Here is a 27,984-nt window from a genome sequence, read left to right as displayed (position 1 = left end):
TCTCCCCCCTCCTCTCCTCCACGGCTTGGCTCCCACGCCTCCCTCTCCCCACCCTCCCCCCGCCCCAGTTCCAGGCTCTCCTTTGCTCATCCATGGACTCAGCAGGAAGTTAGCGCTTCTGAGTGCGCTTTGGGGCCCGGCGAGAGGATGCGCAAGGTGGAGAGCCGCGGGGAAGGGGGAAGAGAGGTAAAGGCTGGGGGTGCCCTGGGGATCCTCTGCGGGCGGTCCACCATGGGAGGGAGAGGTGGACCGGTCCATTGGAATCAGGATTCTTGGCTTCTATTAACACACGCTGAATGAATCTGCTGCGCTCCGGGAGAAGACCACTTGCAGGGTTCGAGCCCGGTCTTGCTGTAGCCCAAAACGCGCACTGTTCAAAGCGACCCAAGTAGCAAATGACCTTTAGGCCGACAGAGTTTTTTCTTTCCTTTGTATATTCTTTTGAAAAGACAGCGACTGGGGTCGTGGGGGGAGACTGGATGGGAGAAGAGGGTGTACCCAGCATCTGTAGTCTGCTGAGTAGAACCGGGCTTGGGGACCAGAAAGGCATTTATCATTAATGGGAGCCGGGAAGGCACTGACTAGTGATTTCTTGGGTCCAGACGTGTTGTGTCTGCAGAGATGAGGTGCCTTGTGTTGGCTGAGGGTTATTTCTGTCCCTTTTCCGTCCCTCCACACCCACCACCCCTTTTTGTTTCGATTTTAGGGATCTGAACCATAAGAGTATGGTGGATCCCCATCTCGTCTCTTTTCCTGAATTGGGGGCGATTCAGGAGTTCAGTGACGCTTTTTCCCAAAGTTGGAAGGTCGGGAGCGCTGAGATGCTTTGGCTAGGAGTGGGGAGGCTATGATGAGCCCACTGAAGGTGCGGTCACGTTAACATCAATTAGAATTGGACAGAGAAAGCCGCGCTTAGGTCAGCGCAGAACTAAGGAGCTGGAGGACCCAGGCAGGCATTGGAGTACCGGAGAGACAGGGCTCTTTGCCCGGAGCGCACTGTCAAGGGCTGCTGGAGGCGTTCCCGGCAGAGACACTCCCAGTTCATCACCAGAAGTGGGGTGACAGGGGGTGCAAACAGCTAGACTTCAGCAGCAGCTGGGTTCTTGGTGTATTCTAAGCACTGAAGAGCATGTTAAGGGAGCTGTCCAAATCGCCCAGGAGTGGCGGCAAGGCAAAGGAAGCAATGCCAGGAATGCTGTTATTAATATTCCAGTCTTGGTCATCTCTCCTGGCTTGTGGTCTCTTTTCTCCTCTTTCCTCCCCTTCTCATTTCCCTCACATATGTTTCACACAGGTGGTGGAGATTATTCAATGCCTTAAAGATCCCTCTCGGTTTATGTGGTTGAATGTTTCAGTTTTTACAAAGTGTTTATGTTCTTGAACGTTCTCTTTGCTCCATATCCTTAGATAAGTGTGAAAATATTAAAACATTGTATCATAATGTTTCTTCCTCTTACAGTCTCCCCCCCCCATCCTGGCACACATTATAATATAAAAACTGGTTAGCTGATGCATAAAAATAATTTCAGTAGAGGAGCATGGATCCTCTTTCAGGCTGACAGCCTTAAATTTCATTAACAAGCCACTGAGCCTCTCTACTGCTCTTGGAATGATGCTACCAATAAGAACGATTAGTCAGGTGAGAGTCCCCACATGAAATCTTTGCTCACTAACCTGTGACACCAGCTGGTTACTTGAGGTGCTGCAAACAGTTCAGTGATGGAGGTGGGGAGGAAGAGGCAAAGCAGAGCACACAGAAGCTGTGAATGTATATGTAAATAGTGGACACGTTGTGTATGCACAGGAAATCCTTTTGTCACTACTAATCTGTTACTTAAAATTCACAGGATGAGATAGGTTCAAGCTTGAATCCATTTTCCTTGTTAGTATGCACATTTTTATGGCCACTTCAAATATTCAGGGAGTGGCCATCTGCATAAATCCTGTTTTAATTGAGCATTTTAAAGTGATTTTTTCTGAGTGTCTACATGATTTCAATATGTCAGTGGTATGCATTTTAAATTTGTTAAAATTCAAGAGATAGATTTTGCCAAGGAAAGAAAGTCCGACAGAAATATACATAGCAGTATCCCTGTGAGACTTTTTTCAAAATTCCTAGGAAATTGTTATGTCTAGGATATTCTTTTGTCCAAAGATTGACATGTGAAATGATCATCATATAATGTAGATGTTTTCTGTGAATACTTAAACCACTTTTTGTTAGGCTCACTAAGATTTTATGAACAGAATTAGTCATTATGGTTTAATTCTGCAATTGCCACACAACTTTCATGCATTACTAGATACAATCCCTCTCCAAAAATATGATTAATTTTGCTAGCTTCTATGATAATTAAAAAGAATATTCACAAAGTTAATTTAAGATGTACCTTTATGAAATTGTACCTAGTGGTTAAACAGGGGGCGTGGTTCAGCTAATCATTCACTATGTATTGATTTGGAATGATTTAAACTTTTGAATGTTGCCAAAAAAGTCTTTCAGTTTCCATGATAGAGATTTTTATAAACCTCAAAAAATGCCTTGCCTGGAGGCCATCAAATACCATTTAGCACAATGGAAATCCATAGTATTTTTTAAGCAAAAATGATTATGAGTCATATAATTTGCTTACTGTTATACTTCTACAGGAGGTTTGGCCTCCTGTTTCATCTTATCTGTTCCCTCTATCACAGGGTACCATGATCAGAGACTCCTGTACCCAGAAATCTGTCTGGTTTTTAAATATTCTCTTAATATTCTGAACTACTAAATATTCTCTTAACATTCTGAACTATTAAATGTTCTCTTAATATTCTGAACTATTAGAAAGAATTTTATCATGTTAGTAATCTTTCTCTTAGAGTTTCATTGATTAAACAAATGGTTACAACAGTTATTTTCATGGTTTTTATAATATTCTACTTTTATTAAATATCTAAAAATAAATGCTTTGACATAGGCAGATGCAGTCATTTCCACTTAACACAATCAATACCTCACTTTACACTGAGGAATCCAAAAATCTTAAATGACTAGTTGTAATTTATTATTTGAAAACAATCACCTCCTGAACGTTTGTCATGCGTAGACTACTGTTCTTGGGGTTGGATAAGAAAACATTTATTGAATGCAATTTTCTTTTTGAGTCTCAGATCAACTTTTTGAGGCACAGCCTGTTGCTATTTCCATTATAAAAATAAGAATAGAGAAGATTATAGAAATCAAGAAGTTTGACCAAACTTATCTTCAGAAGTGATGGAGGTCATGGAATTAGACTTAAGAGCTCCTTTAAGTCTGAAGCCTCATCTCCTATTTTCTGCACAATCACCGACTAACATATTCCTATTATAGGAAGAGAGACTATTTGCACAATTTGAAAATTGTACATGAGTGTGTGTGTGTGCCCATTACCTTCAATGGAAAATGGATAAAGAATTTGTTTAAATCTTCAACTGTAAGTGTAAATGATAGCTTTTGAAAATTTAGTCAAGTACTTTATTAATTTTAAAGTTAATATCTCCTCTATTGATCTAAACAATAAAAAATGAACTATATTGATTCTCATAAGCATCTAGGAAGTTTTTAGAAAAATTTTTTAGTCTTTGTGTCACTTGCCTCTGGAGATGATGAGATTCTCAAGGTTTGTTAATTGAATACATTTTTTTTTTTTTTAGTCAGGAGAGTAACTTTAGAATTTACTCATATTTCCACCAGGTGGCAGCCTTCTGCTGAATCCAATGGGGAAAAATATTGCCTAAAATACTTGGCTTGTCATCTCAGCTCCAAAAACAAAACAATACACCCCATACACAGAAATAAAAAAAACAAAAACAAACAAAATGGAAGGAGCCCTATTTTCTAAAATATTTAAATATTTTTAAAGAAATGGTTTGCCTCCAAAGGTAGCATTGGTTATGCTTTTTCTTTCTTTCTTTCTTTTTTTTAAATCATTTTGGCAGAAAACCAATCTCTTACAATTCAGCATGTGGCAGCCTCTTCATGAATTAACCTATGGTCAGAACTGTGATAACATATAATGGGTAAAACGCCTTCTGGAAAATATCCCTTGTACTGTTGACTCTTAAATATTATGAATCAAAAATGTTTCAATGTAGAAACTGGTATTCAGTGTTTTTACTTTAGCTTTGTTCAACCGGACCAGATTCAAATTTTAAAATGTATGCTTGAAAAAACAATTGCAGAAAGTTTATTCTTCTGTGTTCACTTGCTAATATGTAAACATGTCATAATTTAGTCAATAAGCTATTATTTTTCACATGGAACCTTGAGAATAAGTTTTATAATTCATCTGAAAAAGCTATTTGATAGAAGATTTATAACTTTTCTTCTAATCTTTCAATATTTAAAATGTAAGTATCTAATGGGGATACAGATTTATATATTTTGTTAGAAATATAATTTCAGTTGAATAATATCTTATTTTATACTTTTTAGATAACATGATATTAACTATGTAATATAGTATATAATATATAATATAAATATTTTTATGAAAAAAATTTATTTACTGAGTTAAGAACATACCACAAAATATTGCTTGTTGGGAAATATCTAATATGTATAAATATATCTATTCTTAATTTCAGGGACTGAACAAACTGCCCATTTAAAAAAGATTAAATTATATAAAAACAAGTTAAAGAAAATTGTGTTATTAAATATTAATGCTGCTTTATCTTATGAAGCATATTTCCTTGAAAATGAAACATTCAAACTAAAATTCTCCCTGTCTGGTAAAAAAAGTAAAGCTGTTTGAAAATTTCAGCTTCTTGGATGATTTATGATTATAGAGTGTTTGAAGTTATAGTAGGTATAAGCATATTTAATTTATTTACAGTGCATAGAGTGCTAGAATGTGTTTTATACCATCAACCACAAATGTTTATTTAACATTAACTATGAGTTACGCACTGGAATTCACAGATCCAAGTTCATTTACATTCCAGCTCCATGAGGACCCACTGTGTTTTTTTGGGCAGGGTAACTCAATTTCTCCATTTCATCCATGAATAGAGGTGACTAGAGGTCCTTCGCACGCTTGTTATAAGGACTAACTGAGATAGCATGTAAGTTTTGAATAATACCTTATACTAAATCTTCACCTTAAATATACACTCTGGGAATAAGAATCTTTTTATTAAAATTAAAGGAGGATCAGTAAAGCACAGATAGCTAGTACATTGTTTTAACATGTTACAGATAATCACATTATTCAGTACACATATTTGTTAGATTACACAAGAGTTTGTGCATACATGTAAATATTATATTAATAGATTTGGACATCGGGTCTAAATTTGGGAGATATTCACACTTCAAAACATTTTTTTTTTCCATCTCAGCAGCCATTTAGTCAAAACTTACTTCTTCACCATCCCATTCAGTGCAGGACAAGACTGAAAGTAAACTTTGGCTGATTCTCACTAACAGTTGAACTAGCTTCTAAATAGGTTGCCTCTTGTTCCCAATGCATTCACCTAATAAGATAATTGATCTGAGAAATAAAATATTTGAAGAGAAAAGGGATGTGATTTATAGAACTATGTCAAGGGATGGATGAGATTTTGGTCAGTGTAGCAGGAATGTGCACAGAAATGGAGAACTCAAGACTCCAGGATCTGACCCCCTATTGTCATTGGTGGTGGGAGAATTGGACTAAGCATTGCCACCATATATTTTCATACTTGCTAAGGGACTTTATGCGTGTCCTAATCAAGTTCATGTGCTATTGAACATTATAATGGGGACATATGCTAAGACATGCTTCAACCAAGAAAGTTCAAATCTTTTTTTGATGTGAAGACCTGCATAGGGTCCAAAATGGGTCAAGGAATGTAAACTTCCCCACAAATGCACTGCCTCATGTTGTTAGAAATGTTTCTTCCCTGAGTTTATGCTGCCCCTCCTCGAGAAGTCATATAGCTTAGTCCTGATTATTTCCAGCACACTGTTGTTTAAAAGTTTTTATTGATCTGATTAACATTTTTTTTCCAACAATGAATCTCTGTGTGCATTTTCCTGTCTGGAGAGCACCTGTTCTTTAAGACTTTTGAACTGGTCACCTACCATCCCCATAACAGCTAGATGCTCTTATCACCTATTACATATTAGCTGAAGGAATGCTTGTCATTTCCAAGATGGCAGAGAGGCGGCTGGGAAGGGGGGATTAGGAGAAAGCTTTAGGAGAAAGCAATTAGGAGAAAGCTTTCCTATTGTATATTCATTGTTGTCAAGTCATCCCCAAGTGTCAGAATTTCAGACAGGCCCATACATAGATTATAATAAATATAGCACTCACTGTGACAATAAATACAGGCAAATCAGTTTCATTAGAAACTGAAAAAAATAAATGCTCTATTTGGAACTGTTTTGTTTTAGGAATTATTATCCACAGTTCTTTATTACGACTTCTATGTAATAAAAATTTTATCTTATTTTTATCATAAAATATTTGGAAAACCTTAAAATGTTAATTTTATCCAGCCTTTAGGTGATATGCCTGTTTCATTAATCAGAACGGTATGTTCTGCAACATTTTTGGAATTGCCAAATGATTTTCAGTTTTAAGTTGTTTTTTGGGGGCGGTCAACTTGATGTAGGATTGAGAATAGAGAGAAACAGATTTCAGGCTGCATCCTTCACCTACCGTTAACTATGCAACTATAGCCCCTCAGAAATTCTTCAAATGGCGAGAATGTTGTAATGGTTAGCACAGGAAGTGTGAATGGTTTGTATAGCATCTGCCCAAAGCAGAAACTGGATAGGTATTTTATTGTAATGCTACTGCTCTTCTACATCTTTGGAGGAGATCATTTCATTTTTTGAAGGGCAATTTTGCATTTATGTTATTGAAAATGCTGAATAAATATGAGTGTAAACCTTTAAGAAATGTACAGGAAACATAATACATGAGTATAATAAGTATACAATCAATATACATACATATTATATGATATTGAGTTGATGTATATATGCTGAGTATCTGAATACATGAAGTATTTTACAGTTAGATTATCACAGGACATTAGATAAAAATCTGTTGTGGTAACTTGACCGATTTCTGCTATTTTTAAACAGCCTGTTTCCCCAAAGGCCTTAGAATCTTTTCTGGAGTATTCCTGGTTTAAAATTCTCTTTCTAGAAGTTTGATTCCCAGAAATGATTGACATAGAAATTCTTTGCATATGGGAACTGGTGATATATTGACTTGAAATTCAAGGAAAGTTATTTGAATGTATAATCAACACAGACTTTTACATTTGGAAATGCTCTCCAGACAAGCTGTATATTGTCTGACTTTACTATTATTGTAATTTATCTTGCTTATCGATTTTCCTGGGTTAGGACAAAAACCTATGTATCAAATTGCAAGACAGCAAATGAAGAAAAGTGAGGGAAAAAGCCATTTTTATGATCTTTATCCCCACCCTTTTTTTGAGAGCTAAATGAAGATTCAGTTTCTTATTTCATCTAAGGGTCTTCACTCCAAAAACAGCAATGCGACAAAACTGAATTATATAATTGGGAACTTGAATGGCAGGCTCTCTCGTGATTTATTTTCAAATAATGGACCAGAGAGACTACTTGAAGTTGCATTAATAATGCTTGTTCAGGAAGCAGTAGGCCTTTCTTGTTACTGGAACATGAGTTTACTTTGGGTGTAAGGAACTGAGTGAGTGAAAAACCCTGATACTCATGCCTCTGCTAATCACTTTGTGCTGCCAGAAATGGTTTAATTTAAGTAAATGAATGCAAGAAATGACCACTTTTTATTTTACATGTTTTGAAACAAGTGCTGGAAGTCTTTTTTCATAAAGCAGCCTTTTAATTCAATGCTTCACAAAACTTGCCTAATAACTTCTTCTCCCTTAGAAACAATTGAAGATTAGGCACCAAGGCAACCTTCAATCAAATTGAGCTAAAATATATACCCTTTTGAGAGGAAAAAAAAAAAAAAAACATACCTGAATTTCATGAAGAATTTCTCCAATTTAGAAATAGATCATTTGTTTGACTATTTTACTCTATAATTTAAATTTTCTGTGATTTCTGTGATCTATGAATTTCTGAAAAGATTTTTTTTTTTAATCTACCAATTAGCTTCTAGGGACTCTGAAGGAAAAAGATGGCACATACCACTTGTTTCCTTTTTTAGAGTACTAGAGTACATAAAGGCTTAAGAAATAAAGTGAGTATGTTTTCACGCATCCAGCATTTAACGGTTATTTCTTTTCTCTGATCGTAGGGATTGTGTGTATGATACTTCTTGACAATCAAATTGGTGGTGATAGGTGTGTGTGATTTGAACCTGGAGTTGAAGTGGAAGTGCTTCATCCTTCTTCACGATCTATGGAGTTTGCTTTTCATTGCTCTAAATGAGGCTTACGTAATGCTAGCGTCACTGTGGCATTGAGTGGTTTCTTCTGCTACTGCTGACAGATTTCTTTTTTGCTCACAGAGTTGGTCTCAAAAGGGTTCTTTTGGTTCCGTCATTTTCCTTTGCATTGGTTGTGTCTGCCATCTCCAAGTTTAAGTTCAGCTCCTGCCATTTCCTCACATCTCTGAAAGCCATTCTCTTTCCAAAACTTGATTTCCTGACTTGTAGAATGAATACCTCGATATCAGTACCAGCCTCACCTTTTCTGAATTCCTCCTTTCAAATAGCCAAAACATTATAAATTATGACAACGTTCTGAGAAATTACTCTGTCCCCTGGACTAACATCTCTGTTTTGAGATCTGGAAACAGACAATGGAGAAGCGAAGTGACTTGTCTAAGGTCACACCATTGGTTAGGGTTGGAGGCTCAACTTCATTCTGGGTATGTGATAGTCAGCTTTTCATATTTGTGACCAAAATATCAAAAGAGAACAACTTAGAGGATGGAAATGTTGATTTTGCCTCATGGTTTCACAGTTTAATCCATGGTGGACTGACTCCATTTGCTCTGGGCCTGAGGTCAGGCAGAATGGCATGGCAGAAGGGTGTGACAGAGGAAGGTTGCTCACCTCATGGCATCCAAAAAGCAGAGGGACAAAGGGGAAAGGGCTGCAGGGGCAGATGAACTTTTGTATAGTGCAGCCACAGTGATCCCCATCCTCCATCCACACCCCCACCTGCCTACAGTTATCACCTGGTTAATTCATTCGAACTAGGATATGCTGATTAGGTTAAGGTTCTTGCAATTTGATCATTTTACCCTTCAATATTCCTGCATTCATATTCAAAGGTGGATTTTGGGGGATACTTCATATCCAAACCATAACAGGATATTTTCACATATGACCATTGCTCATGTGGCATGATTCCAGATTCAGCTGCCAATATAACCTTCGACGGTGTCATGGTGACACATCTGCCTCCCTTAGCATTTGACATCAGTATAAATATACATATGCCCACACACTTATAGTTTTGAGTACAGAAGCCAAACTCATTTGACATTTCTTCATATTTCCTTTGTGATATGTTAGTCCTAGGCCAGTTGTTCTTGGACTTTAAACACTTACCACAAGACTAAAGACTATGAAGTCATAGTCTTGACTATGCGTATACATGTTCTTTACTGTGCTGTGACCAGAAATCACCTCACAGCCATGAAGTCATTTTGAAAATAAACTAGGAGATCCATTGCTCCAAGGAAAGGACAGTGCCTCTCTCTGCACAAGCAGAAGCTGTCTTTCTTCGGCTTCCCCTTGCTGCAGTATGAATGAACTCCCCCTGATCTTCACATTCCAGACAGAACTGTAATCATACCAAATTCCAAGGCCAGACTTGAGAAACATTTATATGCTAAATAAATAAATTCATGTGATGATGATTTGAATCACACAGAATTTTTTTTTTTCTATTAGAAGAAACTGGGACCACCAATTCATTTCACCCATGAGATGGAATTTAACCATGAGATGGAATTTAACCATGGAATTTAACTCAACCTTAAATCCTAGATCCTTGATTTTTTTAGTTTAAGCAATTTACCCAAGTTTTTTTTTTTCTAAATCTGTTACTTCATCTGTAAGTAGAATAATATTTACCTTGCAGTATTGATGTGCAGGTCAGCAATGAGATGGGTTATTATTTAGGTTGTTGCTGAAAAAATGGTATGCTTATTATTTGACTATTAAAATGTGTTGGATCACTGTACCAGACATGTGCCATGTGATGCAAAATCAGACTATGTTAAATGTTGAGGTTCCCAGAAGTTGGGAATCCTAGCATTAAAGCAGCTTTTTCCATTGCTTTGACTAAATCAGGAACTTAAGGTTGCCTTTAATATTGAGCTCCTGTTTTTATTGATATGGAGATTATATGGAGTCATCCTGGCTCTAAAGCAAACATGGATTAGGAGTTGGTTAAGAAAATGTATGACATCCGTTTTTATATTCCTTATAAATGCAAAGAAGTCAACAACATTTGGATTTGGAAGATGAAAAACTGAATATGCATTTACTTTCTCGAACTTGTTACTTCCTTTCCCTATCTCATGGTTAAATTCTATCTCATGCTTATAATATATTTTGTATTCGGAGTGCCGCTTCGTTCCTTCTCAGAGCTACAGTCCTTGAGCTGTAACAGCGAATCCAAAAAAACTAATATGGAATCACAGATGGTGCAAATATTTGAAAATAGGTAAATACAATCTAGGATTAGCTGCTTGGGCTCAGAAATGTCAGCTTCACATTGCTTATTGGTCACACAAGGCAATTTTAGTTAAGGAAAACCCAGGGCAAAAGCATCATGATAGAAAATTGCTGGTTTGGAGTTGTACAACATAACAAGCCCATAATTGTTATATAAACCTCAAAATGAGTCACTCTGTAACAAGGAAAAGGTATTTCAGAGAGGTCACAAAGCACCAAGAGGTTATAGAGGGGATAAAAAATTAAGCAGATATCATAACAGTACTGTACCATCTGCTGGCTTCCATTTAAAGCTAATTTTTAGAGAAAAATACCCATTCATATGGATATGCTTTAGGTAAGAACATATTAAATGGCTTAAGCATCGGAAGCAGCAGTCAAATTGCCAGCATAAAATCTATCATGGTAATTATTAGTAATGGGTAGGATATGCTCCTCAATTTCTGTCTCTGAAAGTTTTAAAGACTAGAATCTAATTCTTATTCATTTTTCCCTCTTTAAGAGATGAATATCCATTAAAAGAATCTTAGAACTGACCATGTGATTCAGTTCGTATACTGGTAAGACAATTAAGAATTTGAGTGTGACACAAAAGTATGACACACAAAAGTTTGAGTATGACTCAAATCAGACCACTGATAAATTTGAGGGATTAGAAACCAGAGCTCCTATCTCCTAGATTAAGAGGTGATAGAAGGAGCCTCACTCAATTATCAGAATCATAGAAATGATTTTTTAAATGATGATTGATGACAATAAATGATGATGAAGGTTAAACTGGGGAGTTTTTAGCTGGATTAAGGTTTCTTTTGTTTTTAATTTAATTTTTATTTCTGGGTAGTAAGTTTATCAAGACTCCATCTTCTTAAGTAAATTCTATCTGGTAGCAAAAATGTTAACCGTGTTATGGTTTGGGTGATGTCTAGATTTTTGTTTCTCAGATGAAGCAGTAGAGATTTTTGAAGACTTGCTCTAGATCATATATGAAGGTCTATAAGACAGTACTGATCATGTTGAAATATATGGCTGTAAGGGAAAACACATGCGTCTTATATAACTACATAGTGAACATATGTCAAAGGTTTAATTAATGAAAGAACTTCCAAGATGGGAAAGCTGGTTCAAAATGCATTGGAGAAAGGCAGTTTTATATAATCAGTGAGGAAATGAATGACTTAAAGTTTTCAAATTATGTACAAAACAGGTTAATATCCAAAAGAGCATCTAAATCATAAACTTTGTGATTTTCAAATTTAGAGCAGGTGATATTTTTCTTTGCAACTCACCTGTCTTTACAATTAGTATCTAACTTTACATATTCTGAGCCTGTAAAATAATAAATAGTAAGTCAAAGAAAAGTTGATTCTTTTATAATTATATAATCTTTGCATATGTTGATACCTAGTGCCCTAATCTGATAAAGAAAAGATGGACTTATAGTCATACTTTAATTTTATCTGCACTTTTCAAAAATGTTTCTTAATGTTCCCAACCTCAGAAAATGGTGCAATATAAGCCTTTACTTGGTGTCACAGCCAACTTCTTAAGCAATTTGATCAAAGCTGTCTATAAGCCCTATGGAGCTTCCAATGTCAGATTTGATTCACCAGCAGTGAGGTCTTGGAATGCAGCCAGTCAGCCAACACCACTTGTAAGTCCCTCCCAACAAATTGGTCCAGGTGTCTTTGAAGGATAGAGGAGAACAATGCGGTAATCTCAAATAGCTCTTCTGTGGAGAAAATGAGATAAGATAATTGCATTCAAGAAAGTGAAAAGCCATTTTTTGAGGATTTAGCAAAAAAAGACCTAGATCAAATTCTATATTGGTATTGTCCCTAGAGATGGCTGCTTTCAGAACTGCTCTTAGGTAGAGAGAGATAAGCCATCCATGTGGTCTGATGTAAGATATATCATAAGTTTTCTTTCCCTTGTCACTTCCCTGACCACCATTACTCCACCAGAAAAAGAGCTCTTCTCATCCATCTGCGTGTAGCTGGAATTCTACCATGACTTCCTGTGTTCCTTTAACTTAAGAGTCACTTAGCAGCTTATATCTAGTTTATATTTATTTGTCTCTCTATGATTGGATGATATACTGTCTTCAGAACTGATGTTTAGAATCAAGAAAAATGAGGGCTTATAAATGAAAGACATGGGGCCAAAAGCAAATAAACACTGAAATGGGACAGACCATCTGAGTTCTACTCAGGAGTTGATGTTTACATTTTATTTACTTTTAATCAATTTAAAATAGCTGCATGTTTCTAGTGGCTACCAAATTAGAGAATCAGTATTAGGCTATTGCTTTTTAAACGTCAAAAGTACATATCAATCACTTAAGGATACTGATGAAAAACAGATTTGAATCCTGTGAATCTGGGTCATGTGGGGTCCAAGATTCTGCATTTATAACATGGGTCCACATGATTTCTAGTATGTGGACCCCACTTTGAGTGGTATGTCTTTATTTCTCAGCAGAATAATTATTTCTGATTTTATGACTTTGGTCAAACTGACATATGTCATAGAAGATGAGTCTGAAGGGTCTGTAGCAAAATTATTCACACTTATAATTATTCTAATTGTAAAGGGAAAGGAATTCTAGTGATAAAATTGTTGATATTTTATCACTTTTGATGATAGCTAAAAAATTTTGAGTCTATTGTATTTATTTATATCATGCAGTTGTCAAGTGTGTAAATTTCATTTAATCCTTACCATAACCTTATGTAATAAATAGTATTTTTATTTCAGTTTTGTAAATGAGCAACTGAAGAGATTCCCAAGATAACAGGGATAGGAAATGGAGAAGCTATTGTTTGCTCACATATAATCATATATGTCACATATATGTCACCAATAACTTTTCATTATTAAATTAAGGCCAGAGATTTGTTGCTTGTAATGGATCAATCAATTATATTTGACTAAGCATTGTAAATAAAAGCAAAAAAAAAAAAAATAGACAATGGAATTAATCAAACTAAGAAGATTCTGCACAGCAAAAGAAACACTCAACAGAGTGAAAAGTGAACCTACAGAATGGGAAAACTACTTGCAAACTATTCATCTATAAGGAATTAATATTGAGAATATATAAAAATACTTAAAAATTTTAATAACAAAAGATCCAATTAAAAATGGGCCAGGATATGAATAGTCACTTCTCAAAAGAAGAAATTCCAATGACCAACAGATTAACAAAAAAATGGTCAGCTTCTTTTGCCCCTAGAAAAATGTAGATCAAACCCACAATGAGATAGCATATTACACAATTAGAATGACTTTAATCAAAAAGAAAAAAAAACATATAAGAAAAGCTGGTGGAAGAAAGGGAACTCTTATACTCTCTTGGTAAAGATGTAAATCAGTATAGCTACTATAGAAAAGCGCATAGATTATACTTATAAACTAAATTAGACCTACCAAAGGATACAGCTATCCTTCATGTATTATCTCCAAAGAAAACAAAATCAGCATTACCAAAAAGAGACTCCCATAAGTCCAAGTTTGTTATTATACTATTAATAATAGCTAAGATATGGAATCATCATGGATGCCCATCAACTGAGGAATAAGTAACAACAATGTAGTATATATGTACAATACAGTCTTACTCAGCCATGAAAAGAATGATATAATTTTTAAAATTTTTAAAATTTGTTCTAATTAGTTATACATGACAGTAGAATGGATTTGGACACATTGTACACAAATGGAGCTCAACTTCTCATTCCTCTGGCTGTACATGGTGCAGAGTGACACTGGTAGTATAGTCATACATGTATATATATAGGGTAATAATGTCCATCTCATTCCACTGTCCTTTTCAGCCCCTCACTTATCCCATCCCCGTACTCCCTCTGCCCAATCCAAAGTTCCTTTGTCACCCCTCCATTATGGATCATCATCCGCTTATCTGAGAGAATATTTAGCCTTTGTTTTTTTGAGTTTGAATTATTCACTTAGTTTGATATTCTTCAGCTCTATCCTGAAAATGCCATAATTTGGACATTATATTCAGTAAAATGTCAGATGCCAAAAACCAAATTTTGCATGTTTTATCATATAAGTTGTGTTAGTTAGCCTTTGGTGACCAAAAAAAAAAAAAAAACAAACAACAAACAAACCAAAAAAACAAAAACAAAACAACAACAACAAAAAAAAACCCTGAGAAAAACAACTTAGAGGAGGAAAATTTTATTTTGGTTCATAGTTTCAGAGATTCACTCCATTGTGGACTGACTCCATTGCTCTGGGCCAAGTTGAGGCAGACTCCATTGCTCTGGGCCAAGTTGAGGCAGAAGGACTTGGTGGAAGGGCATGGCACCATGCTCCATTCATGGTGGCCTTGAAGCAGAGAGGAAGCAAGGGTAAGGGGCCTTAGGGAAGATGCACCCTTTCAGGGCAAGCCCCTAGTGACCCATCTCCAGCCACACCCCACTTGACTACAATTTTAAGTCAGTCCATTCAAACTCAGATGGACTGATTAGGTGATATTTCACATAATCCAATCATTTACCTCTGAATATTCCTGCATCAACAAAGAAGCTTTTGGGAAACACCTCACAACCAAACTATGACATACGTGGATGTTAAAAAAAAAAGTTAATTGGAATAAATAATAGTGATTACTACAGGCTGGGGAGTGTAGCGGGCAAGAGAGAGAGAGAGTGGGAAGTTATATAATGGGTGTCCAAATAAGTAATAAGTTCTCATTTTCTACAGAATAGTGGGAGGTTTGTAGTTCACAATGAATATTTGTTTATTAGAAGCTTGAAGACTTCAAACACAAATTAATGCTAAGGAGATAGAAATATTAATTACCTAATGTGATAACTACATTTTATATACATATACTGAAATTTTACACTGTACCCATAAATATGGACATTATTACATTAATCAAAATTTGTTAACTACCTTGATTTGATCATTATACCCAGTGTAACATGTATTGAATTCTCACATAGTACTCATTAAAATAACAATTTTGTCATTAAAATAATAATTGAAATATCATTTTAAAAACAAAAAAAATATATTAAAAGAGGGGTTGGAGGGGAAGGGAGGGAGCATGGGGTAATTAGTGATGGTGGAATGTGATGATCATTCCTATCCAAAGTACACATATGAAGACACTAATTGGTGTGAGTATACTATGTATACAACCAGAGATACGAAAAATTGTGCTCTCTATGTGTAATAAGAATTGTAAGGCATTTTGCTATCATATATGGATAAAAAATTAAAAAAATCATATTTAACTTTTCCACAGCAGATAGCAGTAATAGTCATGTCAGTGTTGCAGTGATAATGCCCATTAGAACTCTGTGCAGGTTAGTACTGTCATTCTCATTTCAAAGACGGGGAGAGTGAGGTGAGGTGAGGAGAGGTGTGTTCACCTGACAAGGGCTACATAACCTCTAAGTGGTCATAAGATGATCAGAGAGTGAACTTCTGCTCTCTGACTCTAGAGCCCATGCCCCTGCCTGCTCCAGGAGGCAGTTTCTCTGATGTTCAGTGCACGCCTGATGTTTGTAGGTGATATGTTGACAGCATGGGTCCCTCCATCTGCATGAGGTAAGTGCACAGGCACACAGGTGCACCAGGGCTGGTGAAGAGGTAATGAGACATAGACACCCACTTCTTCAAAAATAAACAAAGAAAATTTGTTAAATAATCCAACTGTCTGAACACCTGCTTTTATAATGTCTGGGTTCTTATTTTAAAAGCAACAGAAAGACTATGCACCATTAAATAAATGTGTCTGCTGACTTTCATATAAAAAAGAAGTGAAAGAGCCTAGATGGCTTGAATATGCAAAAATTTCCCAGAAACAAAGAAAGGAAAGCAATGAAAATAATAACAATTGCTGTCTTTTAAAAGAATGGTATAATGAGGAGTGGAGTAGCTGGGAACACCACTGGGAGGGAGATATCCTCCTCTGTGTATTTGTGTAATATTTGAGGTTTGAATTACATTAATATCTTATTCAGAAATAAAAACAAACTATATGCTTTGCTTAAGATCAGGAAGTAGAAAAAAAATAGACTTACTGAACATTGGTCACTGGACCAAACTGATAAGAGACTTCTGAAAAATGAGACTTAGATCTGACATCCAGAATATTAAGAGGCTGAGGACAAAGTATGCCTTCAAATTTATTAAAACGATGAAACCAATTTGCTGCTAAGGTTGTTTTGAGAGATAAGAGTTTTAAAATTTTCTGATTTGGAAAGTTTGTACAGATGTTCCTCCACTTACGATAAGGTTGTATCCTGATAAACCCAACGTAAGTTGAAAATATCATTCCCAAAATGCATGTTGCATTTCACCTACCAAGCATCCAAGATCCACAACACAAGCACACTGTAGAACACCCATTCTTTCCCCTCCTGACCACAGAGCTGCCTGAGAGCTGCAACTGGCAACTGCTGTCCAGTTTCATAGAAGAATATCAGTCCCCATATCACTAGCCTGGGAGAAGATCAAGACTCAAAAGTCAAAACAGGTTTTCTACTGGATGTGAATCATTTTCCAACAATTATAAAGTGGAAAATTGTAGGCCAGGAAACATCTATATACAAACACATACATACATATACATCTTACAGTTCTCACCAGTTTTTCACGGATATAAGATATTTTAGGGTTATTAAATCTAAGACTATTTTAAATACTGACTTCATAGAACATAACCTAAATTATACATTTTAGACAAGGAAGAATAACTTTTCTGCTTTAAAATACTCTAGGTAAATATGAAATATACATGGTTAACTTTTCCAAGTAAACTACATTTCTGATTGAACATATGGAAGGCAGGACCCCTGCTGTCAGCATTGCCTGCAAACAGGTGCGCACTGAACAGCAGAAAAACTTCTTCCTGGAGCAAGCAGGTCATGGGCTCTAGAGACTAACAGCTGAAGCTCAAATCTGTTCCTCCACTTAGAGGTCATGCACCCTTAGTCACATTACTTTAAGTTTCTGCACCTCAGTTTTCTCATCTTTAAAATGAGAATGGCAGTGCTAACCTGCACACAGAGTTTTCTAATGCACATTATAATTGCAACACTGGCATGACTACTACTGCTATCGTCTGTGGAAGAGAATCAAATATTATTTATTGATTGGCCACAAGCAGCAAATCAGTGGTTTCCATCTAATAAAGGGAAGAAATATATGGTTATTATATGCACCAGTGTATGGTACTGAAAGATAACTTGTTCCTTAACTAGCTAGGCTAACTTTCGTGTCTCATAACCTCTTTTAACCTCAGATCCTTGTTAACAAAACTGGAATAAAACTTCTATCACTTTAATCTGAAATATCCCCCATAGGCCCATATGTTAAAGGCTGACAACAAGCCTGGGGTGCTATTGGGGGTTGTTGGAATCTTTAAGAGACAGGGCCTCACGGGAAGAAGTGAAGCCAGTGTGTGGGGGTACCCATGGAAGAGGATGTTGAGATCCCCCACCACTATTTCCTCTCTCCCTTTCTTTGCTTTCTGGCTACCATGACATGAGCAGCTTTGCTCTACCACATGCTTTCTCATAATATGCTGCCTTACCACAGGCTCAAAAGCAAGGGCAACCACTAATCATGCACTGAAACATATGAAGTTGCAAGACAAAATCAGTCATTTTTCTTTTTAAGTTGATAATGTCAGGAGGTATTTGGTTACCATGTCAATTACTGTCATTCACTTTAATGCTATGTATCTCTGTGTGTGTGTGTGTGTGTGTGTGTGTAAATGTACTTGCATATCTTTATACCATTGGCTTACATGTGTTAATGGGTGTCTTTCAACAAACTCAATAAAGAACAGCTTCCTCCTATCCCAAGCATTGAACTCAGAAATGAATGTCAGCATTTGCATATTCCAATAATTTGGAGGTAATTGATGGGCCTATCTCAGTCCACAGGTGAAGGAAAAGGGGCTATATTTTCATATTCTGAAACACAGTTCTATACCTTGTAAGATATTCATGTTAGAGGAATAAGGAGAAATATTTGAAAATTTTAACACAAAATTTAATCACAAGTACCCTATATTTCTATAATAATATAGAAGGTATTATATTTCTGCACATAAATGAAACTGCAGAGCCTAAAGCCTTCTGCAAATGGATAGGATCCAGCATTGTGAAAATGCTGTTTTTATATTATTATTAAGGAATATCAAGACTCTTAATTTGTGATGGTGCTTGTACTTTCTGATATCTTGTGGGACTAACACAATTTGGAAAGTGGGAAGATGTTTTTTTAAGAAGAATGTACTTCACTCACCTTTTTTATCCTAAAAATGCTGCTTGTGCTGTCAGTCATAGCTGATCACCCTTCTGAGAAGAAGGAGGAGGAGGAGGAGGAGGAGGAGGAAGAAGAAGAAGAAGAAGAAGAAGAAGAAGAAGAAGAAGAAGAAGAAGAAGAAGAAGAAGAAGAAGAAGATCAGTTGAGAGAGAGAGAAATGGAAAACCTTAACGTTTTTGAAGTACTGTTTTATTTTTCAAGAATAACTACTTTAACAAATTACAAATTCATGGATTATCATGTCCTTCACAATTCTAGTATTAAGGAAGCTGAGAACTGTTTCAAACTCAGAAAATTTATTTGGATAAAATATTCCCCTCTGTTCTACTCAGTAGTACTGAAAATTATTAACAAGTGCAACAGGAAGAAAAATAGCAATGTTGAAATGTTTTATTGATCCATTAAAGATGACCAGCTCTAACAAGACTCCAAACTACTTCACTGGAGGAATTTTTAGTTAATCTCCTCTCAACAATAGGGAAAAAGAAGATTTTTTTTAATTTCATTTAAGATTCTGTAAAGATTACAGAGCTCTTTAAAATCAAATAACCTCTTTTCTCTGAAATTTTTAAAGAAAAATCAATTTTTTACAATATATCTGCTGAATTATGGCAGACATAGTTGGTAGCAGCTAATCTTTCAACACTAAGGAACAATACTCAGTTTCCAATGCTTTTGGAAATTGAAGCTGCTGAATGGTGTTATGGTTTGGATGTGAAGTGTCCCCCAAAAGCTCACATGTGAGACAATGCAAGAAGGTCCAGAGAAGAAATGATTGGGTTATGAGAGCCTTAACCCAATCAGTGAATCAATTGCCTGATAGGATTAATTGAGTGGTTATTGATAAGATTAACTGGTGGGGTGTGGCTGGAGGTAGTGGGGCTTTGGGGGCATGTCTTTGGGGTATATATTTGTATCTGGCAAGTACAGTCTCTTTCTGCTTTCTGATTATCTGGTGAACTGCTTCCCTCTGTTATACTCTTCTGCCATGATGTTTAGCCTCACTTTGAGCCCCAAAGGAATGGAGCTGGCTGTCAGTGGACTGAGGAGACCTCTGAAACCATTAGCCCTTAAATAAATGTTTCCTCCTTTGCAATTGTTCTGATCAGATCTCTTAGTCATAGCAGCACAAAAGCTGACTAAAACAAATGGGAAATAGATTTTAGAGGTCAGATCCTTGATGTCCTGCTTGGATGAAGACTGAGGGCACAGCAGGGAGGGGGGACACTTTGATAGAAATCAAGTAGGACTTTGATAATTTCTTTCTTTTTAAAAATCTCTTTAAGTGGCTTAGACAGAAATGTAATGTAATATGCTTTGATATCAGCAGGATTCCCTATTTTGTGTTATAAATATTGAATGAGGATGACTTAAACTAAATCTTAATGAGTTGCTGATTTCATATGCATACATACAGTCTGAGTAATGGTGCCACTTGATTTTATCATGAAGAATCAACCTTTCTATGTACCATAATCCAAGTTCTCTTAGGTTAGACCTATTACATTTGCAAATCAAAGAGGATATTTTGTCAGGTAATCAAATTACAGTGTAATACAAGACAGTATTTTTTAGGAAGTCAAGATTCCCCCCGAGATTTCAGCATGTTTTTTGGTGTGCCAAGCCCTGTTTCATCAGCCACTGTCAGAGTCTTATGATGTACTTAATAGGTGAATTATAATTTATGCCCCTGGAAATATCTAACATTTTATCACTAGAAATGTGCATATGCATATCGATGCCCAAGTGTATGGTCAAAGAAAGAGGAGAAAGGCAAAGAAAACCTTTCTGCTTTTTCATCTCCATATCCATGGAGGTAAATAGGTACCATGGAAGAATTAGGAGAAATCTCACAAATCCTTCATTATAACTAAATTCAATCTTCTTTCCTTTTCTCTTCGTTTTCTTTATTTCGCAAAGAGCCAAGATGAAATAAGGAAGTGAGTAAAAATCTTTCTCTTCCTGAAAATGTTTCATTAAAAAAAAAATCATTGTTCTTTCATTTTGTGAATCAGGAAAATTTAATAGCCATTTTATAACATTAAACACCTTTATACCAAGAACTTGCAAGGCAGATCTGTTCCTTTTATCTTAGACCCTGAAAAATCGTTTTCAGACAAGTAGTTTTGGTGTGAAAATACTTAAAATGAACAACTTTCATAGTTTTTTCCAGAAGTCACAAAGGAAAATCTGATGAACTAATATGCTTAGCTGGGGATTTTCACAGTATTTTATCTGAGTCCATGGTCCATTACTCCCATATTTGATGACTTTGAATAATCATCAAGTTATTTGTTCATGATTCTGTGGGTCAGAAATTCAGGCAGGGCTTAGTGAGTAATGCTTCTACTTCAGGGATATTGGTGGGGGTCATTAGCTCTACTATATTTGATGGGCATCTGGGCTAAACTGGAAGGCCCAGGAGAGCTCACTCATGTCAAACATCTCAGAGCTCCTCACGTGTCCTTTCTTTCTTTCTACATAGGTAGCTTGGGATTCCTCATAGTATGGGTCTTAGGATGTTTTACCAGGCAGTTGCCTTTCAAGATGAAACTTTCAAACAGGGAGATCACAGATATCATAAGGACCAACTTTAGAAATTATGGAACAACTCTTTTGCTACATTTTATAGGTTAAAGCAGGACACAGTGGGTCAGCCCAAATCGTAAGAAAGGGGAAATGAGATCCTTGTTTGCATAAGAGAAGTGGTGAGGAACTGTTAAACATCTCAAATTCGCCACCACACTTAAAAAATATTATTAGCCCAAACAACCAAACTGTATCTGGATATAGGAACTCATGGAGGAGCATGTGAACAATTGAAGAGTGTTTAGATATTGAAATACTATAAGAATAAAAGTGGTGCCATGATATTAGTGCTGTACTTAACTATAATCCACCTCAGTTTTTCCTTTGATAAGTGAAGACTCATAATTGCTTAAAAAAGCAATTTTTCCTATATAATGATGTTTAAAAGGATAGAAATTTATATTTTAATTGAAAAAAATATATATATATATATAAAATACTCACCTTTATCTAGGTAATGGAAAGGCATATCTTTATAACACACATATATCACAAAATATATGTGTTTGGGAATAAATTTAATCTACTGCTTGGTTGAGAACATAATGCATTCTGAATCATCTTTTAAAGTCAAGGAATTTAGGATCATCTAGAGTCATTTTATGACATGAAGGGAAATATGTAGCTAAATTTCTGCAAAGGTGCACATTATACAAGGAAAGGACAACTTGTACATAGAAGCCTGTTATTATGAATATTCTTTAATTTTGAGATGGAACATGAATTCCTTCACTGTGAAATCTGCATTGTCACATTTCATGCTAGAAGAAGCAGCCAAGCTGGCACTGTTGGGATTCCGAAGATTTCATGTTAAGTCAGATTCTTCAGGTGGGGAGCAAAGAATCTGGGGAAAAAAAGAATCTTTTGAGATTCTCAAGGGTATAAATTTTCTAAGGAATATCTTTCAAATTTTCCTTCCCTTCTTAGATATTAACATGTGCATGAAAATAACCTTTCTCAGTGGTCTCACATTTCTAAAAAACTCTGAAGCAAACTGTAGATATGCCTTTCCATGAAGTCTGGGCTATTTATGACAAATATCTCCTCTATTTGATCTGGATGGAGTGAAAGATATATAACTAGAGGAGAAAGTGCAGATTACATCTCAGAAAGATGATGCCTGCATTGCAAGTCGAGGAATGACTTTCTTCTGCTCCCTCCTCCTTCCTGTTGCCTGTTTTGTTTAAAATACTGCTTTGTCCTTCCATCTTCCTTCATTGTTATGGGATATAGGAATGTAGGAACCAACATGTTTGAAGTGGTAAACTTGGCTTTACTCTCCTAAGAAGAACCAAATGGCATGAATATACCACATGGACAATAGGCTATTGATAGTTCTTTTAGAAACATGAAAATTTATATTCACATGCCATCTCCCCCAAAATGTCAATGTGGATGTGCACATACACATTAAGGGAAAATATTAGAATATTTCCTTTGGTGGTTATGTAGAACTAGTTGTGACCACATTTTAGCGCACATTCTCTTATTCAAAGCAGAAAAGACCATAAATGGAAATTACCCCTGTTGTAATTTGATGTTATTCTATACACAATGCCATGGAAGAATTTTTCTTTCATTTTGTAGTGATTGGTTCTTCCATTTACATTCTGGACTTTATGAAAAAAATTCCCTTATTCCAAATTGATTCTGACCTATGGCCCTTGAGACTTCAGCTCTGTGTGTATTTTAAACATTGTGAGCCTGGTGGTTTGGGAAAGTGCCCTCCAGCAGTAATCCCATAGAACCTTTTCTTGCCTCTGTCATACTTTGAAATTGCCTGTTTACTGGTCTCTCGCCAAACATCTGCACATTTCTTGAGAACTGGGACTTAACTTTGAATTTGAATCATCAGTGAGAAGTTTCAGAATATATTTGTGATTTTGTTTTTGTAGTCGAAATACTTTGAATCAGAAAAAGGAATTTGGCATTCAGGGGACAAGTCCATGGAGATCTTTACCTTTATTAAGCTGATTAGAATTTACAATGTCTTCCAGTCTGTGGATCAGTTTAAGGGTTAGGCCAGTTAAGCCGTTGAGGCCTGGCTGAGCTCAGTTAGACAGGTGGAATAAATGTTAAGCCTCCCACCTTGAGAGAGGGATTGATGTGTAGTTGGAGGAGTGCAGCTCCAACAGCTGGAGCAACAGAGATTCAATGAAACTAGGAAGAACAAATGGAGAAGAAATGAAATTCAGAGGGTCCTGGGCTGGCAAGAGCTTTTTTTCTGTGAGCCTCTAAATGTCTGATGGAAATAATGTTAGGTGGTGAGTTTCTGTGAGATCAAGCAGCCAGGAGCACACACTAACCAACAGCAACACTGTGCTGCAACAAGGTTTTTGCTTTAAATCTAATCCATGCCTTCAGACTTGAGTCTTGGATAGGGAAAAGGAAAACAAACTCAATACCTATTAAAATAAATAATTGAATGAAATCCAATAAGAGGAATAATGACCCAGAGGGTATGGCTTGACCCTTAGAGATGTTAAGGCCCCAAATGGAAAGAACTAGTGCTTTTACTTGTCTGGGGGTCTGGATGATAAATGCTTTGGTTATTATTATTATTGCTGTTTTTCCCCATGATGAGGATTGTCAGGATGAATTCTTGTGTTGCCTAATGAGGATTATCTGTGCACTTGAGGTGACCCAGACTGCTTTGGGAAGGAAGGAAAAAAAGGAATTTCAAATAAAAGTGGAAAGTAAAGTTTGTGTGACTATCTGTAGATTACATGTGTGCAGTTGTATTTCATCTATTTCTTGGACTTTACAAGCTTATGGCAGCAGCAGCCAGGAATTTGACAAGAGTAACATTCTCTTTGGAGGCTGCCCTTGAGGAATAATTCCATTTATCAAAACTATACAGAAGTCACATGCGGGAGAGTCACAACAGGCAAAGTCAGGCCAGCTGTAATTAATAACCCAGACCAATATTGGTCTTTGACATATTGGATATTAATAAATTTTAGATAAGAAAGGCAGCTATTTATCTCTTCACCAAATACACCTTCAAACATTTATATAAGAGATAGATATCCTAATATAAACATTTGCCCCTTCACATATTGTCAGAACCTCTGAGGTGTGACTGGTGACAAGCCGGTTGCCTTAGTAATTGCAATGAGACAGAATCTAGTACTATCATTCTCTCTAAGTATTATTTTTCTGAGAAGCATAGTTAGGGAAAATGAATAACAGTTTTTTGCAATACCTGCTGTGTGAGTTAAAAGCATGTTAAACACCCTAAAGGATACTTTAGTGTCAAGTTTCATCATTGCTTGAAGAAAACTAAATTTTATCTAGTAGTCCTGCATTGCTATGTTAATCAAATTATGCAATAAGTGATAGTAGGAAAATGGCATTGCTTGGTATTTTTATTTTTACAATTAGATTTAGGATTATAACATGAGGTAAATCACAGTTGATTTGTACCACTTGGGTATTCAACTCTTATGAACACTATAATGGCATTGTTTTAAGAGTATTCCATGCTTAAAAATCAAAACACAGTTAGGTGTTTACTTCCAGGATTTTATTTTATAAGTAGGAGAGATTTTTTTTTTTAAACTTTTAGACTATATCACTATACTAAATTACAGGTGTCTATAAGGTGCTCTAAGAACCTCGGAGGCTGAACTGCCTCCCTCTCATGAGGAAGAACCTGATATCAGGAATCTAAATTTGCAACATCCATTAATACATAATAATAATACATAATATGTAAATCATTATTAAGTACATAAAATGTAAATCATTATTAAGAAATATTTTAACTTTATGTCAATGTCTATTAAAATTACAAGTTTAAAATTTCCAAAGAAAATCATACTAGGAATGTACACATATTTTTGAGTTATGATTAGTAAACCAAGAGGAGAATAAATTTCAACGTAGATGTTTAATGATATCTAATTGGGCATTGATGGGTCTCGCTCTCTAATTCAGTGGGGCAGGAACTCCAGAAAGCTAGTTTTAATAAGGTAATATAATCTGGACAATACTGCACATGAACGTCTCTATGTCTAAGTATACTTGTTTTAACCTTCCTAGGATAGGTTGTAAAGCAAGTGTATTCTACTGGAATTCTCTAGGAATTATGTTTATTTTTCTGGTGAAAATATTGAAAGTGTTTTCAAGAATAAAACTGATTACAGAATAACAATACTCCCACCACCTCTATCTTATAACAGATGTTACTATGTTAATTAAAAAATTTCACAAAATTTCTTAATCAATTGCATTTGAAGTCTATTATTCTGACTTAATAGTTTCTAACCCTTTGTAATTGAGTAGAAAGTTTCTTTTATTTCTTCCCTTATTTCCTCATTCTCACCACTTAGTAATCCATTTCTTTATCTTATTCACTTCTATTTTTAGTTCTGTCTGCTTTTTCTCTGTTAAGTGCAAACCCATTTTTATATGAAAAATTTTCTATGTTAAAAAAAGAATATAATCTATATGCTTGCAACAAATATTTGCAGATTGATGGGATATTAGGTACCAGGAGCTGACTTTGCTGAAGGAGATATGAGACTCATCTCAGAGCTTATAGTGAAATACAGATAAGGATAGTTCAGCATGATGGTTTGGTCAGTGTAATAACATGTGCAACCATATAAGAGTTTTGCTTAGCTCATTGATGTTGGTATTTCAGGGAAGTCAGTTCTTCCTGGAAGAGGTGAGCTTTGACTTGAGATTTGAAACACAAATCAGGAAATGGAGTAAAGAAGGGAAGTGGCATGCAGGATAATCATTTAAGAAGGCAGCTTCATTCACACATTGCATAGATCTCATCTGCATGACAAATGTGGGAAAATTACAAGAAATTTTGTGTAACTGTCCTGCAACATTCCAGAAAGTAGTATGTGATGAGGTTGAAGTTGAGCCCTCCTGTCCAGGAAATCATGTCTTGCAGTATATTCATAGTCATTGGGCTTTATCCCAAAGACAGGGGCACCTTTGGAGGGCATTAAGTAGGTGGTGAATATTGTTGATTTTAAATGTTTATTTTTGGCATCAGTGTGCAGGATAACATAAATAATTTGCAAGGATAGAACTTCTAGCCAAAGCCCGCTACCAAAGTTCAAAAGAAATAATAAAGAGCCTTGGACTAAAACCATACCCTAGAATGCCTTTCAGGTTTCTAGCTCTACAGAGTTAGGGAAATGGTAAAAAGAATGTTAGAATATTTATGAAGGAAAAAATGTGACTGAGAAGCAGAATTTGTTGTAGTTGTTCTTTTTAGCTATACGTGATAGTATATTTTGACAGGTATACAAACATGGAGTATATATTATTCTAATTAGGATCCCATTCTTGTGTTTGCACATGATGTAGAGTTTCACTTTAGTGTATTCATATATGTACATACGTATGTATAAGTATATAACTTTGCTATGTACATAACATAGGAAAGTTATATCAGATTCATTCCACTATGGTTTCTATTACTGTCCCACCCTCCTTTCCCTTCATTCCCTTTTATTCTACTCCACTGAACTTCTATTCTCTCTTTTGCCTCCTTTGTTGTGGGTTAGCCTCCTTAATACTGAGATACATATGGTCATTTTTCATATGAGACTCAATTTTGAAGAGAAGAAGGAAGAAGAGATATATTTGGGAGCCACCAGCATATTCATGGTGGCTATAAAAGTAGACAGGGATTTTTAGGCTTAGTCTATATGCTGGGAAAGAGGTGGTCCAGGAGACTCTATCTTAAAAAGTCATATGAGGCACAGATGGAAGAAGAGAAGTTCACTTTAATATAAGTATGACAGACATAAAATGGCCAGAACAGGGGTGTAAAATCAGGAGAGGGGTGGTGTACCTTAGAACCCCAGAAATATGGGATTTCAGTAACATGAGAGGAATTTTCATATCAATGGCAGGAGAGAGAGCTGGAATTAAAATTAATATATTTTGAAGCTTTTGGGAAGGTAGGGGAAAAATTATAAAGAGTTGTGAGAAATAAAATTTCAAAAAGTTTTGCTGAGAAAGAAGGTACAACCTTTAGGAATAGAGAATACATAGAATTCAGCAGATTTTTTTTGTTCTTTAATTTTTTTTTATATCACCTTTGTGATCTTTTTCTCCTTGAATCTTATGATAAGGAAAAGTAAAAGATGTTAACGAGCTGCAGGCAAAGAACCAGTTGGGACTGATTGGAGATATGGAGAATAAAAGAACTAAGGAAGCAGGGTCATGGGGAATGTTAGGTAACTGGATCTTTCTGTAGAAAAGTTTGGGCTAATATCTGAAACACATTATGGTTGTTAAATGTTCGTTGAATTTAACTAAAAGAGATCATTAGTGAAGCAATTTTAAGCCTACAGAGATGTATTAAGGAAGCAGACAGTACCTTATTGTCTCTTAAGAAAATTCAACTGACTGGACCGTAATATGTAGGAAACCCCAAAAAGGTCAA

General features: G+C 35.8%; 1 protein-coding gene across 2 annotated transcripts in view; it reads left to right on the top strand.

The window, feature by feature from the left end:
* The window catches only part of Dpp10 (dipeptidyl peptidase like 10), a 1,278,687-nt gene that overhangs the window by 666,500 nt on the left and 584,203 nt on the right, over nt 1–27,984 (top strand). The window contains exon 1 of one of the 2 annotated variants that reach the window (XM_015501724.2): nt 28–186. The exons of the other annotated variant lie outside the window; for it this stretch is intronic. Within the exon in view, the coding sequence (XP_015357210.1) occupies nt 148–186 (39 nt within the window). The 5' untranslated portion in view covers nt 28–147. Of the gene's footprint in view, nt 1–27; nt 187–27,984 lie in introns of those variants that run through there. 2 annotated transcript variants of the gene reach the window in all.

The sequence above is a fragment of the Marmota marmota genome, unplaced genomic scaffold, assembly GCF_001458135.2.
Source record: "Marmota marmota marmota unplaced genomic scaffold, marMar, whole genome shotgun sequence".
Taxonomy (NCBI): Eukaryota; Metazoa; Chordata; class Mammalia; order Rodentia; family Sciuridae; genus Marmota; species Marmota marmota.
The sequence above is the reverse complement of the archived record's forward strand: the minus strand, read 5'-3'. Positions and strand labels throughout refer to the sequence as shown.